This window comes from Bombyx mori, chromosome 1, assembly GCF_030269925.1.
Source record: "Bombyx mori chromosome 1, ASM3026992v2".
NCBI lineage: Eukaryota > Metazoa > Arthropoda > Insecta > Lepidoptera > Bombycidae > Bombyx > Bombyx mori.
In genome coordinates, this window is record NC_085107.1 from 4,048,281 (window position 1) to 4,064,159 (window position 15,879).

Here is a 15,879-nt window from a genome sequence, read left to right on the forward strand (position 1 = left end):
TTTTTCTTATACTATTTTTAATTGAAATTTATTAAAATTTATTTTCTATTTATTAGTTGGATTTTCTATAAAAGCGTATTTTGTTAGTTTTTTTAAACTATTATTATGATTTATTAATGCCTTGTAGGGTGACCAGCGTACAGCTCAGCAAATGGTGAGTGCTTACTGTCGCCTGTAGACGTTAGCAATACTAGGGACAGAGCCAAGCCGCCGCCTAGACGACTTATAAATAAAATTATAAGGTGCTATGATTCGGTGTCTGATCAAAGCACTATTCTGTATTTTTGTTCGTTCCTTTTGGTATTTAAAAGTTTGACGGTTGAATATAAATTATATTGAGTTTTATGTCGCTGCGTTTAAAAATACCGACCTACCCGTTCGCGAGTTAGACGTTGTTTTAAACGATAATAGTTTCTAATTTCTACACAATTAGGACGTACCCGCTAAAACATGCAACGTAACAATTCATACAGGGTCACGGAACGTCAACTGTATTTCTGATACGTTTCCCTTCACCGACAAGTTTTTTTTTTTTTTTTTAATGATTATACGATTACATAAAATATGTTAACGACCAATGAAACAGAAGAAACCAAATTAATATTATCTTTTTGACGTGATAATGTCTTATAAATCGATGAACAGCGGCTGCACGCACGAAAAAGTGTCACGTTCCGCCGGAGCCTGAGCGTGCAAGCGAGAGCGCGGAACAAACGATAGAGAGGCACGATCAGACTAAGTGTTAATTTTTCGAAAAAAAAAATCATTTAACTCCTTCTTTGTACTATACAAAATAATGATAATTCCGTGATAATCGGTCAATTAAATTCATAAAAGTGTGCAATTTTTCATCAATATTTCTTTATGACGTTATCACGTAAAAGTATCGTCCGTAAACCGATTTTACAGTTTTTTTTTTTTTGCTAGATTACATTCAGCAACACATCCCTTCACCTAACAGGACACGGTACAGACGTGGACAAACGTTACAACAACAAACGTATTATCAGAACTAACTCGTTACACCGAGACTCCGATATATCGGCTGCGACTTTGCATTTATTTTCGTAAAGGCTCGCTAAATAGCTGACAATGTTGTTTTTCGTTCTTCTGAAACGATTCGTTTTAATTCGTATTAAGTTAGCTTATTGTTATTTAATAATAATAATAAATAATAAAATGTTTAGTTTCGCTTTTGTTCGATGCTGGCATTTAAATACGATTCACATATTTATTTACAGGTTGTGTCAAGAACATTTGTACTTTCCAAGCATAATAATATACAACATTGACAGCAACGCGAATTTAAAGGTTAACCATCAAAAAGCACATTGGATATGTTCAAACACTGTGTACGTTATATACGTTTAAGTGCCAACAGTGAATGTATGCAAAAGTCATAAGATTAATTAAGAATACAGACCAACAAAAAATTGTAATTTTTTTTTATTTTTCTCTCAATTTAAATGATAACAATCACCGATAACTATAAAACAACCCTATTTTAATGACTTATCACTTATGCATACATAAAAAACAAAACGATAACAAAGAGTGAATCTTTGTACATAATGATTTCGTTATCATAATTTCGTGCCAATGAAAAATGGTTTTTATTATACCCTCCGAACGTATGATATTTAAACGAAAAGCAACATTCGACTTACGTCTTGTCGTTTTCGAAGCTGTGCGTCCTCCTCAGTATCGTGTCGTCGACATTGTTCACGGCCGGTTTGTTTTCTTCTGTAAATTAAAAATTACATTTAATATGTTTTCGTGGCATATGGGATAAGACGTCCGGTGCATTTGTGTTGAGCGATGCACCGGTGTTCGAATCTCAGGCAGGTACCAATTTTTCTAATGAAATACGTACTTAACAAATGTTCACGATTGACTTCCACGGTGAAGGAATAACATCGTGTAATAGAAATGAAACCCGCAAAATTATAATTTGCGTAATTACTGGTGGTAGGACCTCTTGTGAGTCCGCGCGGGTAGGTACCACCACCCTGCCTATTTCTGTCGTGAAGCAGTAATGCGTTTCGGTTTGAAGGTTCCATGAATGTTCTCGAAGTTATTAAAACGCGTTTACGACTGACCCGACGTATCATTCCCAAAAGACGGTTTAGTCCGATATACAGAGCAGCATAGAAAACATTAGCGTCTGCGGTTAATAATGAATGTTAAACTCACTGGCTGAGTCTTGTTGCCTGTTCCTAAACGAGGCAGATCTACGCCACGAGGGCGCCTCATCGTTCTGTGCCTGTTGTTCCGCCATCTCTGTGCTTTCGGGGGACGGAGCCCGGCCCTTTGGTGGCTTCTCGGCCTTCTTAGCAATGATCTCGGGCGGCGGCGGTTTGTCTGTACACCGGTTAATGTCGAATGATGAACGTTAAGACGCTAAATGATATGTTTTAAAGGCACGTTCACTCACCCCGAGCGTTTGTTTGGACCCCCATAAAAGAAATATCGCTTCCAAAAAATCAATCATAGTAAGTATTTTAGAATACTTTTCGTCTTAAACATTTATGCAATAATTTATATTTGCAAATCTATACGGTTTTTTTTATAACACGCAATCTTAGTTTTCGAAAAATACAATCAATATAGGTAAGGTCTTAAATGTAAGGGAGAACGCTCGAGGTCATAACGCACCGGAAAGCAACGATCCGATCCGAGATTCCGAACATTCAATGACTTCAATAAAATAAAGACACTTAATAATTGGCTAATTTATTAATTGCCAAATTTAATTGTCGTATATTTCTGCTTCATCCATACTAAATGTACAACAGAAAATTGTCAGTTTTAGGGACTTTTTAAACCATACGCCAACTTATTTTTAGTTCGCTTTTTAAAAAAGTATCACAATGAACATATTATCTATTATAGTTCGGAATCGCGCATCAAATTAGTCAATAAATATATAATTATATATACAAATCGTTGCCTATAACGTGATAAAATATTAAATTTTAGTCATCGAATCAAAGATCTTACACGATAATTTTAATAATTGCTATTTTATTTCATCATAGCTTCTAAATTAAGTTCAAAACAACCGAAAAGTGTTTAATATCAAAATCATCATGTAAGTTCTTCAAAATAATGAATAGAAAATGAACGTAGTTAGAGCGACACGAGTACATTAAGTCACCGTGCAAAATTAGCATGCGTCTTATCGGTACTCATCAATCGAATTAAAATCATTCATTAATTTATACCACTAAACATATCGACGCTTGAAAGGCAAACGTGACTAAGTGACAATGCGTGAACTTTACAGTAGACTAGTTTAAAGCTGAAATAGCTGAAAAAAAATCTATTTTAACGAATCTAGCTGTAGGATTGAAATGATTTTAATAGACCTAGAAATATATATTTTTTTGCACATCGAATATGGTTATTGCCTATTATTTATGTACAAAGCAGTTATTGTCGCTTAGCCACGTTTGCCTTTCAAGCGTCGATATTGATCCACACAACTGTTAAAAGAGAGGTTATTTTACATGTTTAAATTAATTAATCTAATAAATAATCAATTAAACTAGATGTTATTGATGAATATCTAATACACAACGATCACATAATATGCCATTTACAATGTTTATGACCAACCAAATTGATATACGCTTTGTACGATGAATACGCACCGTTGACAATTTTCTCTGCTTGTCCCTTGATTTCGATGTCGATTCTTTTGACTTCGTGCCTCGGAGGGCTAAGTTTCCGTTTGTTGTTATTGACGCGACGGGGAGCCTTCAGGGCTGCCTCCTCCAGCCATGACGAGATGCTCGGATCCACCAGATCTAAGCAGGTCTGTCCCTGAAAAGAACAAGAAAATGGTTGTACATTAGTATTAGCCCAGACGCGACAATCCGGCCTATTCCTGTCGCAAAGCGGTTTCGGTTTTATTACACTGTATTATTAAAGGCTTCAAATCTCAAGACGGGTGATGGCATTCGTAATGTTACTACTATTTTCAAATGAGAATCATATTAGATCTCCGAGTCCCGAATTTCTTTAGCTGTCTGAAGGCGGGTTTAAAGAGAGCGTTTTCACTGTTCCAGACATTAGAAAATCTTTAGCTTTGGAAACGGTGGATGAGAAAACAAAATGCAAGTTTGAGACTCTTTTTGTACAAAACTTCGCTAAATATCCGAGATTTAGAGTATTTTCTTGATAACTTGAAAACGAATGAAATATTTCATGTTATTTTGAGTAAACCAAAAAAGGAAATTGGAGATGAGTTCAAAGCATTAAAATATTTAATAAAGATTTAGAAAAACAAGACTTCAAAATTGTTTTTTTTTTTATTGTAAGAATTTAAATGTATTTATTTCATTTTATTATTTTTTTACGTAAAATCTAGACTGCAGTCATTGTATGCTATGGAAGACATTTAAATATATTTATCCCAGACAGCCGAAAAGAACGCTAACCTGTAACCTGTTTTATGTATATATCTATACTGACATTATAGATAACCCACAGATAACGCCAACAGAGTTCAAAATGTTATTAAATTGAAAATAAACAAATGAACATCAAGTGTTTAGTACTAACCAATTAATTGTAGCAAAATTTAATAATTTTTTTTAATCTAACCGAATAGTTTTTGAGATGTGGATCAGCTCCGAATTTGAGTAGTAATGCTGCCGCCTCCTTTTGTCCCCACAATGCGGCCGCGTGCAACGGTGTCCAGCCCTCGTAGTCAACGCAGTCAGGATCCGCATTACAATCCTCCAGTAGAGTTTTGGCCACCTGCGTATACAAAAAACAATACTTTTTTAATACGCTTTTATTGGCTTCAGACGTATGTATGTATGTATGTATGTTTGTAACGGAATCTTTGAACATGATTATGAACCCCTTCAAAAAATCGGATTAACTCGAAATTTTGTATACTTATTAAGGACCGATGAAAATTTAATGTAAAAAAAAATTAAAAAAAAATTGAAATAATTGAAATTCAACTAAAAAATAAAAAATAGTTAATTAATCATATCTCTTCATTTTTTTATTGCTTGGATTGGTGGACGAGCTCACAGCCCATCTGGTGTTAAGTGGCTACTGGAGCCCATAGACATCTACAACGTAAATGCGCCACCCACCCACCTTGAGATACAAGTTTTAAAGTCTCAGTATAGTTACAACGGCTGCCCCACCCTTCAAACCGAAACGCATTACTGCTTCACGGCAGAAATAGGAAGGGCGGTGGTACCTATCCGCGCGGACTCACGAGTGGTCCTACCACCAGTAAAAATATTAAAATAATTATTATAAAAGCTACTGATATCATGCACCCCACGCTTTTTTACAAAAAAATCATTTTTTTTTACACTATTTTTAATTCAAATTTATTAAAATTTATTTCCTATTTTTAAGTTGGATTTTCTATAAAAGCGTATTTTGTTAGTTTTTTTAAACTATTATTTATTTTTGTATAGCCTGTGTTCTTAGTGCGATTTTTTTAACGTTCTCGATAGCGTAAAAGTTAACTCATATTTGTGTGCAGTTGGAACAGCGCGGGACCTCGTAGGAGGTTCGGCCCACTACCCGAAAAAAAAAAAAGTGCCCCTAGCGGCAAACGTAGGCAATCTTTCCAACTCCATATACGAGTTAACTTTTACGCCATCGAGAACGTTAAAAAAACTCGCTAAGCACAACGGTTTAAGATTCATCTTAAAATGTCTTGACTGTTTCCCCGGTTCTGTTCATCAAACGATCAGATTGGCAGTAAGATGATCGTCTGCACATTTATCCAGGAAAAGGCGCTCCAGAGGCCGAATTAGAATACGCCAGCGTAAATATATTGTAGAGACAACAGGTGAAACTATACTATGTCCTCGGCAGTAAAAAAAATAATTAGAAAGGCTCAATCGAGTCTATTATTTATTTATTTATTTTTATTACTTAGATGTGTGGACGAGCTCACAGCCCACCTGGTGTTAAGTGGTTACTGGAGCCCATAGACATCTACAACGTAAATGCGCCACACACCTTGAGATATAGTTCTAAGGTCTCAGTATAGTTTTATATTTACGTCGATATATCCTTTAGCAGCGGCAACGTGGAGCGGCGTGCCTCCCGTTTTCAAGTCTCGAACTTCAACGTAGCCGTGCAATGCCCATTCTCTGGCGTCACTCATCAGCGTATCAACTTCTGCATTCCTTGACTTCTCACAATCAACGCCTGCAACAAATAAATAAATAAGCTATATGAAAAGATCCCGATCTAGAATTCTTAGCCAGTTTAAGGGTATCTATAAGCATGCGTCACGAGAATATACAGAGCCAAGTTCCGAATGTCAGATATTTTTAATAAAGACTGAAATCGAACCCCTAACTCGTGGGGCAGTAGTCAGACTCAATAAACACTAATATAACGAAATGATCATGTGATCTTTTACAAAACAGGGATCTACGGCCATATGATATTTAAAAAGCTCACGTTAAAAAAAACTACAAATACTCAAAGCCTGTCTGTCGCACTGTCGATGAATTTAGTGGCTCTAACTAGTCTGGGTGAGCCCTGCTCCTGTGATGAGCGATCCGAGAATAAAAAAATACATGTTTGCAATTCACACGTGGTAGAAGTGAAACCCTCAAAAATTAAAATACAATTACCCTAAATGTAAAATTTTGTCATTAGTAAATAATTATAAATCATCTTTTATAGTATGAGGTAGCGCCCTCTGTGAATTGATATTTTAACTTCACGTATAATCCTAAATTAAAATTCACTACAAGAGGTTTCATACACGCGTTAGTATTAAAAACTCTCATAGATGGCGCTGTATTAAACTGTCTCTGTGGACTTATTTTTTCGTTTCATCGAGTTTGAAATCACGATTCTAAAGAAGTTTGACTTCAAAACTTGAGATGACTGGAGCATCTTAAACAATTCCTGAGAGGTTCTCAAGCAATTTTTATTAAATTTCTTTAAGTTTTTTACTGGCTTAGTATTAATTATTTTAAATACTCTTCTACTACAACCTTTAAGATTTTCGATTAAGATTTTTTCGTGACGTTTTTTTTTATATAATAACATGAATAAACCGGGCAAAGCATGCGTGTCTGCGGGCAATTAAAGAAAACAAAACAGCGAAAGGCACTTAGTTATAATTTATTTTCCTACAATTTTTTTTCCATATTAATGAAATGTTTGACTTTTATTCGAGTATTTGAGTACTTGAAGGGTGATAACGTATGTATTCTTGTATTTGATAATTTATGTTCCACCAGTGTATTGAGCGTTTAGTACTTGTGAGAGTGCACAAGGGAAACAAAATCGCAAGACATGGCTTCATGAGTGTTATAAAAGGTTTAATTACTTATATCTGTGTTCGTATAAAATGTTTAACCCTCGTTGTTTTCCGCGATATACTTATGAACTAATGAACCGATTGAAGTGAAATTTGCATTTTATGTACAGTTTGGGCCAACTTCGTTCAACCCAACAGTCAGATCTCAATTCATGATAACAATATTTTCAATTTTTCAATTTATTTGTTTATTAAATGACAAATGGCCATTGTTGTATATGAGGTCTGAGTTAGTTTCTAAGAGATGGTGGTGTAAGCTAACATATCGACATGATGCTTAATTGTCCAGGTTGGGTAAGTAAGTATCTAATAGATGGCGCTGTATTCAAACGTTTAATTGGTACAATCTGCATACATGTTGAAATAATCACGAATCTTTGTCCTCTATGCGTTACTGAACCGCAGATCTTAATGTGGTGAAACTAGGTACGGTTGAAATTGCCGCTGTAGGGAAGGTTTCTGTCATAATACCATCAACGTACAATGACGCGTGAACAATTTCAAGAGATCAATACTTCTCATACAAATTTTCAAAGTAAAGCGCGACCGGGTTTACTAGTCATTTGAGTTATTTTATAATTAAATGTGTCTAATTATAAAACAGTTTTGGAAATAATTTAAATAATAATGTAGATTGTATTTTTTTTATTTTCATTGTCGTATCACTCTTGACAGAGCGATCGTGGTCGTCATTCGGTATGATTGCTGTGGGCAGATGTCATGCACCTCACGAGCAATCGCCATTCCTTCCGGTTTGAGATGAGTCTGGTACACTCATGCAAACAACCGCCAACTGTCGACTTCACTTCTTCCATGCGGTTTGGTGCTTTCTTATTATTATGATTGAAGGATTACTGGTGGCCCGAAGGCTTTTCCAATTTCACCAGGACAGATGGGCGAGCAAATGCTCAGCCAGGAGGGGTGGGATTTGCTAACAACTGCCCGAGCGCCTCCAATGGAGACCTAACAACTCAAGAGCAATTGCTTCGCGAATTAATCTACTACCGGATCGGAATCGCGACCCGCTGACAAGATCCGGCGAGAAACTCAGTGGGCTTTGGTGCTTTCTACTTTACCCTGAACGACAAGGCGCTCTATGGAGTCATTTGAATCATTTCATCGCCGGGAGAAATGTCCAAAAAATGATATTTTGCACCCATGCACAATTGCTTGAATATTCAAAACAAAATTATATATAATTTACCTTTCTCGTCAATTACTTTCTGTAGCAAGTCAGCCATTGCATCGCTTTCGGCGATATCAACAGGCAACTCGCCATCATAGTTGACCGCGGCCACGTCCGCACCGCTCTCAAGGAGATACCTGAAAATATATTAAGACTATTAATTATTATTTAAGAGATATTTAATTCGTTTTTGAAGGACGTAGCAATTAGACAATTTTTTCGATTATTATTAATCTATACTAAAAATTACATATTACGTTTTCCAATGTAGTTACGTACGAAATATTAATTTATTCATTAATATTAATTTACTTTTAAACTTAAGAAAAGTAGTTTAGTAGGCACATTTTTTTAAGTTACTTATAAAATAAAACAGCCGCTGATCCAAGTCAGGAACGTTGGTCTCTGATGGACTCGAAGCATTTGGAAGTGCCAGTCGTAGCATTCCACAAAGCCGTTGTAGCATAAGGTAATTAAATTCGGGAACATAAATATGATCACAATACCTAAATTCTAATTATTCACTGACTGAGAGGACGAATACAATTAACACAGGGATATCAAAATTAATCATTATAAAATTACCACGTGAATAATAAAAAATATATTCACGGCTACGACTCGTGTATATTAGTTAACCACGCTAGATAGATACGTCAAGATTTGATCTTCGTAATCTCTCTACCACGGTTTTGTATATACATGTTTCTAAGAAAATTGTTTTTCAGGCATATTTACATTATGTCTAGATCTAGGATGAGCCAAAGTAAAATAATACCGCTAAATAAATTTAACAATTATTATACGAAAAGTCAAACTGTGAATAAAGAAAAGATTATTAAAATCAGAGTCTTTAAAGACACCATATTTTGGCGTGTTTTGATACAAAACAGTGTTAAATACGGTTAATGCTTAAATAAGGGAAAGTTTTCGCTGCGTGAAAATTGGACTGTTTTTTTTTCCTTTACAGCCTTGACCTTTTTTTCATTTCATTCCACTTGGTAGATATTAAAATCGGTAGATGCTCTGTAGATGTTGATGAGAATAATTATTAAATCATTTTTGTTTACAAACTGATTCGTAAGTACACAATACCAACAATAATTTTAATACAATGAATATCGTTGTTCATAGAAACGCCGTCAGTGGGTCAGACTGAGTCACAGTTTGTGTACATTGAACGGATCAGGTGCCCTATCGGGATGCGTCAACGTGTACACTTTAATTATTCGTACTGGCTCAGAGTTACGATAGTTGTGCGTATCCGAACAAACATGAAAATTTAATGTCAACTCACAATAATATTGTGAATGTGAACATGTTTGTTTATGTCCTTCTTCAAACGAGGCTTGTGGAGAGTATTAAACGGTAGGCAACGGCTTGGCTCTGCCCCTGGCATTACTGACGTCCATGGGCGACGGTAACCACTCACTATCAGGTGGGCCGTATGTATGCTCGTCTGCCTATACGGCAATAAAAAAATTAAAAAAACATTTTTTTCCCGATCATTTCATTCTGTTGCGGATATTATTAGGACAAAGTAATAAAATTATTATTTCGGTATCGGGATTTTTATCTATTTATTTATTTTAGGCCTTTTATCGATATCCGCTTATGTCTAAAACCAGTTTATCTAAAATTCACAGTACTCGTATAAATAATTAAAATAAAAGTACTTAAATCAAAGGAAACAACGGAATATCGTCAACAGCGCTATAAAACAAAAGCACAAAACCATTCAATCTTACAAAATATTCTAAATCACCTATCCTAGAAGTAATTTTTTTTAGAGTCCTTGATACATTAACGCGAATACTCAAGCAGAACTCTTGAAGTTGGTGAAAGATTTCGGTCGGAAAAATCCAAATCAGTCTAGAAAGCTCAACAAGATGAAAAAAAATCTAAAGAGTAAATCTAAAGAATAATTTTACTTTATCCATATAGAATGTAAATAAACGAATGGAGTAAAGTAAACTGAAAACTTTATTTTTTAACTAAACAAAGTTTAAAAACTTGTCGTATGCTATATAAATGCTTACTTGTTTTGTGTCTTTTGGTGTAAGCGCTCTATAACGCGAGGACTGCTGAAAGCCACACCCTGGATTCCAGTGAGGGCTCAGAATCTGGGGTCCGTTCACTTAATTGAGTTACATTGGGTGCAATGTACAAACATTAGGAAAATATAAAATGACTAATGTAATTTTAGTTATTATATATGATATCAGTTATCACTAACAATATTGTCTGTCTTCGTTTTTAGGACCGGTTAAGGTACAACCTGTATAATTCACGAAGTACAGGGCATTCGCGCGTTCACCGCGAATAATGACCGGTTTGTTATGGAGTCACATGTTCACAGGAGTAAATGCATTGTCCTGTAAGTAGGCGACAGCACTAGTCTTCTTACAATTCCCGTAGCAATTTTTCGAACAAGGTACGTACGATATCGAAAAATTTCAGCAGATACAATAAACTCAATCAAATCAGATATTAAGCAGTTATGTCTGACACCTTTTACATAACATAGTCTTATTATCAGCTCTCTAACAGCAGCTAGTTTCTACTACTTCTAGGGTCGTTATATTCTACTCTTGGTCTGACAATTTATTGCGCGTTATCGTGTCCTAAATGATATGCATTTCCATCGAGAGATGCGACTGTGCCGGTATTCGAATTCCGGAGGCAGGTAAAAAAATCTATTATAATGAAATCTGTACTTAAGAAATGTTCACGAATAACTTCCACTGTGAAGGAATAGCACTGTTTTATAAAAGTAAATTAAACTCGCAAAACATGATTTGCGTAATTACCGACGGTAGGTTGTCTCGTACCACTACCCTAATTATTTCTGCCGTGAAGCAGTATAGAACTCATGTCTCATGTTAGGTGACGGAATTTGCGTTTTTGTCCATGGGTTTCGGTATCTAGAAGGATCGTGAGTTCGTATAACTATCTGAGATTTCTGAGAAATAAAAAAAACCCTTTGAATCTACAGGAGACTAATTCCTGCTGTAATTTTTACGGTTTGTTCGAAATAAATCTGCGGCTACTTAACAAAAAGTCAGAACATTATCTGGAATCATTGCATTCATCCATTATCAAGGGTTATTTTTTAAATTTCCATCAAACTATGGAGTTAACAAAAAAATCCTAAACTACATGTAGATAGCGGTTTAGTAGAGGTCCGAGCCAGCGCTAAATCCACGAGAGATGCTAACTGTTTACGATTATACGGACCGTAAGCTTAGCTACCTTTGTTAGCAATAAAAGTTTATGATGACATTCAACAAATGTGCCACCGCTATACTCTCCTTGTTTTGATTTAAATCTAATATGAGCGATCTGTTTTCTATTTCTACCGCAAGCTTTTTATTTTTTAAATGACGATATTTTTCTTTTTCGTATTACTTCAGAGACGAAACCGAATAAATCGTAATTAGTAGTTACCTTGCTATACTGATGAAGCCACAAGAAGCAGTAGCGTGCAGTGGAGTCCAGCCTTCGTTGTCGCCGCGGTTGACATCCGCACCATGAGTTACTAAAAACTCCACCATATCCAAGTTGTCATCAATACACGCCTGGAAAATAAATTAATTTCTATCAAACATTGCGAAGGCAAACCATTAATGGCTTACTAATTGAAGCTATGCGATAAAGATGTATATATATTAATATAAAATAATATAAAATAATTTGTGTTTGTAATTTTAACGGCTGGTTAATTTGATACTAGTTCCTTAGTAAAATTGGATTAGAAGCAATTTTAATTAGTTTAAACAAATAAATAAAACTATTATTTCAATGGCTACCGGCCGTCTGGTGTAGTGGTAAGTGACATGGTCACTACACAAGGGGTTCGCGGGTTCGAATCCCGCCAAGGGAAGATATTTGTATGATAAATATAAATGTATTTTCCAGAGTTATGGATGTATATTCAATAAATGTATGTGTATAATAAAAATCTTACATTTATTTCCGTTATCTGGTACCTGTAACACAAGTTCTTTACGAACTTATCACGGGACCAGTTAACGTGGCGTGATTGTTAGTAAATATTTATTTATTATTATTTATTTATTATTATTAGATGTCCACGGACTCCAGTAACCGCTTAACAACTTAATGGCTATGCGATAAAATCAATAAATCGCGTGCGACAAATGCCATCTTTCAAATTGTAGCCAAGGACTGTTTTGTAGCACTAACAGACTTTACATTACAACCAGGTTACCCAAAATATATTTGGAGACCGTTCTAATAAATTACGTTTATCATAATTATATACTCGTACATGTTGTACACTTCATATTGGGAAAGCTTTATTGTGATAAATAACATTTCCCGGGTGGATTCGCATGATATTGGCTTGAAACAGACTAATCATTTTAGGCAACGACAGACCCCAGGGATCGTCTCTTCGTTAAGGTATTATTGGAAGTGGATATTTTTATGTCGGGAAATTACACAAAAAGTACGTTTGATGTAGAAATATGTATGTTATACCTAACGCTTTTTGATAAATCTATATTGTGTTGTAGGTCACGTGGAAGGAATGAGAAGTCGAGGAAGATTGCCAACCAGGTGGACGGACATTATCAAGGAGGCCACAAACACCAGCGTCCCGGGCGCCATTAAGCAGGCCGAATGCAGGCAGCATTGGAGGAAGCTGGTGCAAAAACTGGACCAAGGTGGTCACGACCCTCAGTAATGAGGAAACGACAAAGAAGAAGAAGAAGAAGATATTAGGTTACTTTACGTGGTAGAGTTAATATTGTTATTTTTATTTTGACATTCAACAAGTGTGTCATACTGACATCTAAGTTGAAATAAATGATTTTGAATTTGAATTTTGAATTCATTAGCTTTTTTCGTATTAGGTAATGAAAGTAAAAGAATTGTTGCACAACTGTACTGCTTTAGGTGGTTAATGATTAAAGACTATACATCGTGCAATACAATAAAATAATTCAACACTAAAATCTTTTACGTATATTTTTACATATATATTTTGTACGTACCACAAAAAAATTTTTTACAAAAAAATCTTGTTAAACCGGGCTTGTTAAAGAGGACAAAGTATAAATGCCAAATGTTAAATAGGTTAATTCAACTCTACAATCAAAGAAATCCTCGCTAACTTTTATGTTTAATCGTTAAAAATGAGACTGCAACACACCAGTAGCTAGAAATTAAAACGATTTCGGATGTGTAATCAAAGAAAACGTTTTCTAAGAAAAATATTCCATACTTTGTTTACGCGATGAATGAAACTTTCGTCTCAAACTTGAATCTTTTATGAAAATGCACATTTTTTTAAATTAAGCTTTCATTCGTTTTATTCCCTGAATTGTCGGTGACATAATATCACATATCAGTATGTATTTTAATAATGTATAATTATGTATTGTATGTATTATTAAGTATGAACTTTGCAGAGCAAATAAATTGTATATTTCATTAGCTCAGTTGACAAGGCACTACGGCTTACCGTTTGGTTGGTATTTTAACATAATCCGTGGACATAAATGTAGATGGCGCAATCAACCACTAGACATTATGTGGAAGTCTTTACCGCTGGGACAAACTACTAACTTTATCCTTGAAATTATTCAATAAATTTTACTTAACAGAATCCCGCACGATTATAACCAAAAGCCTTTTACAGTGTAGCTCATAATCTATTAGTGCAAATTAATAGTCGAAGTGAACTAAAGTACCAATTTAACTGGGAACTAGATCATCATTGGATCAAATCGCTGAAATACATGTAATAAACAAAAAATCCTTTTGCTTACTCCGAGTTTTTCAAACTATTTATCGCGATCATAATACTAACCAAAAATATACACCTTATCACTTTATTACAAAAAAAAAACAGTACATTAGAATTACGCGTACAGCGAAACATTTTAATTAATATGTTAATTTAAAAAAGTAGCTGTAAAATGGAAAAAAAGTCAAGTATTCTGTTACATTATTCATTACGCATTTCGAAACGAAGTTGTTAAAGTACCCCGTGGTCAGAGAGATAGGTCTCACAGTACGTGGTCAGTCTACAGTAACTCTACCACTATTAAACCGCAAAGCAACGGCACAAATTATGCCACGGTTCAATGCGAGTCAATGATACGCGACATCACATCTTAGTTGATGCACGCTAAAAATACATATTGCGAGACATGCAATATTTCATGGCAATGGTATGACCGCAACTATGGGCGATATTTTATATTAAAACTAGCTGACCCGGCAGACTTCGTAGTGTCTCTATCGATAAATAAAATATCTAAACTTTTGTATAAATAAACTTAAAAGAAACAAAAGCAAACCGTCCGACGGGGGATACATCAAAGGAAAAACAAAATTGTTATTTTTATTTAATTCCGAGCATTTTCATTCATTTATCTACCTTTTAAACCTTCTCTGGACTTCCACAAATAATTCAAGACCAAAATTAGCCAAATCGGTCCAGCCGTTCTCGAGTTTTAGCCAGACTAACGAACAGCAATTCACTTTAATATATTTAAAGATGAAATAAAATAATGTTATCATTTCTCAAAATGACCATGAATGAAACAATTGCTTATAATGACTTCAATTTTGTTTTTCAAAGAGGGTAGCGGTAATGATGATAGTAAAAAGAAAATCAAATATTATTCAACGCTTTAGATATATGTATAGACAAACTCAGGTCTTTCTGGTATAAAATAGTCGCCGGATCTTACGGACATCAGAATATAAGTACTGTCCACTTGAAGATGTAGTATCGATTATCGATTATCGAAGTATCGATTGTATTTATTACATTTAAATTCATGTTCCACCCTTCAAACCGGAACAAATAACTGTAGGCGTTCTTTAAAGTATTTTTACCTACTAATAATTTCGAAAAAAATCCTAAACCTTGGGGAGTTCACCAAAGTTATTATTAAAAGATTGCAAAAATAAGTGAAACATGTTTAGGGGAGGAGGCTATTTTTTACAAATAAAGTACATCTAAGTAACTTGACAGATGTAGTTGCAATGGGAGTCATAATTGAAAAACCGCACCTCGCCGATTTGTCACATTTTTTTGATCATTGAGTGTCACGAGAATGATTTTGTACTCAAACAGGACTTTGCAACCGAGTAGTTTAATAGACAGACTTGCTTTTTATTTTATTTTTTATTGCTTAGATGGGTGGACGAGCTCACAGCCCACCTGGTGTAAAGTGGTTACTGGAGCCCATAGACATCTACAACATAAATGCGCCACCCACCTTGAGACATAAGTCCTAAGGTCTCAGTATAGTTACAACGGCTGTCCCGCTATTCAAACCGAAACGGATTATTGCTTCACGGCAGAAATAGGCACACAAGAGGTCCT

The 15,879-nt window shown here is 35.0% G+C and overlaps 1 protein-coding gene across 50 annotated transcripts in view; it reads right to left on the bottom strand.

The window, feature by feature from the left end:
• Nucleotides 1-15,879, bottom strand: part of LOC101737973 (protein phosphatase 1 regulatory subunit 12A) — an 88,631-nt gene that overhangs the window by 49,814 nt on the left and 22,938 nt on the right. For 22 of the 50 annotated variants that reach the window (XM_062668188.1, XM_062668184.1, XM_062668113.1 and 19 more), the window contains exons 2-9: nucleotides 11,961-12,091; nucleotides 8,532-8,650; nucleotides 6,047-6,195; nucleotides 4,609-4,764; nucleotides 3,654-3,825; nucleotides 2,194-2,361; nucleotides 1,668-1,743; nucleotides 1,018-1,110 (exon numbers count right to left, since the gene is read on the bottom strand). In XM_062668188.1, the coding sequence (XP_062524172.1) occupies nucleotides 1,018-1,110; nucleotides 1,668-1,743; nucleotides 2,194-2,361; nucleotides 3,654-3,825; nucleotides 4,609-4,764; nucleotides 6,047-6,195; nucleotides 8,532-8,650; nucleotides 11,961-12,091 (1,064 nt within the window). The remainder of the gene's footprint in view (nucleotides 1-1,017; nucleotides 1,111-1,667; nucleotides 1,744-2,193; nucleotides 2,362-3,653; nucleotides 3,826-4,608; nucleotides 4,765-6,046; nucleotides 6,196-8,531; nucleotides 8,651-11,960; nucleotides 12,092-15,879) is intronic. The other 28 variants (XM_062668211.1, XM_062668210.1, XM_004932781.5 and 25 more) reach the window with 4 other exon arrangements.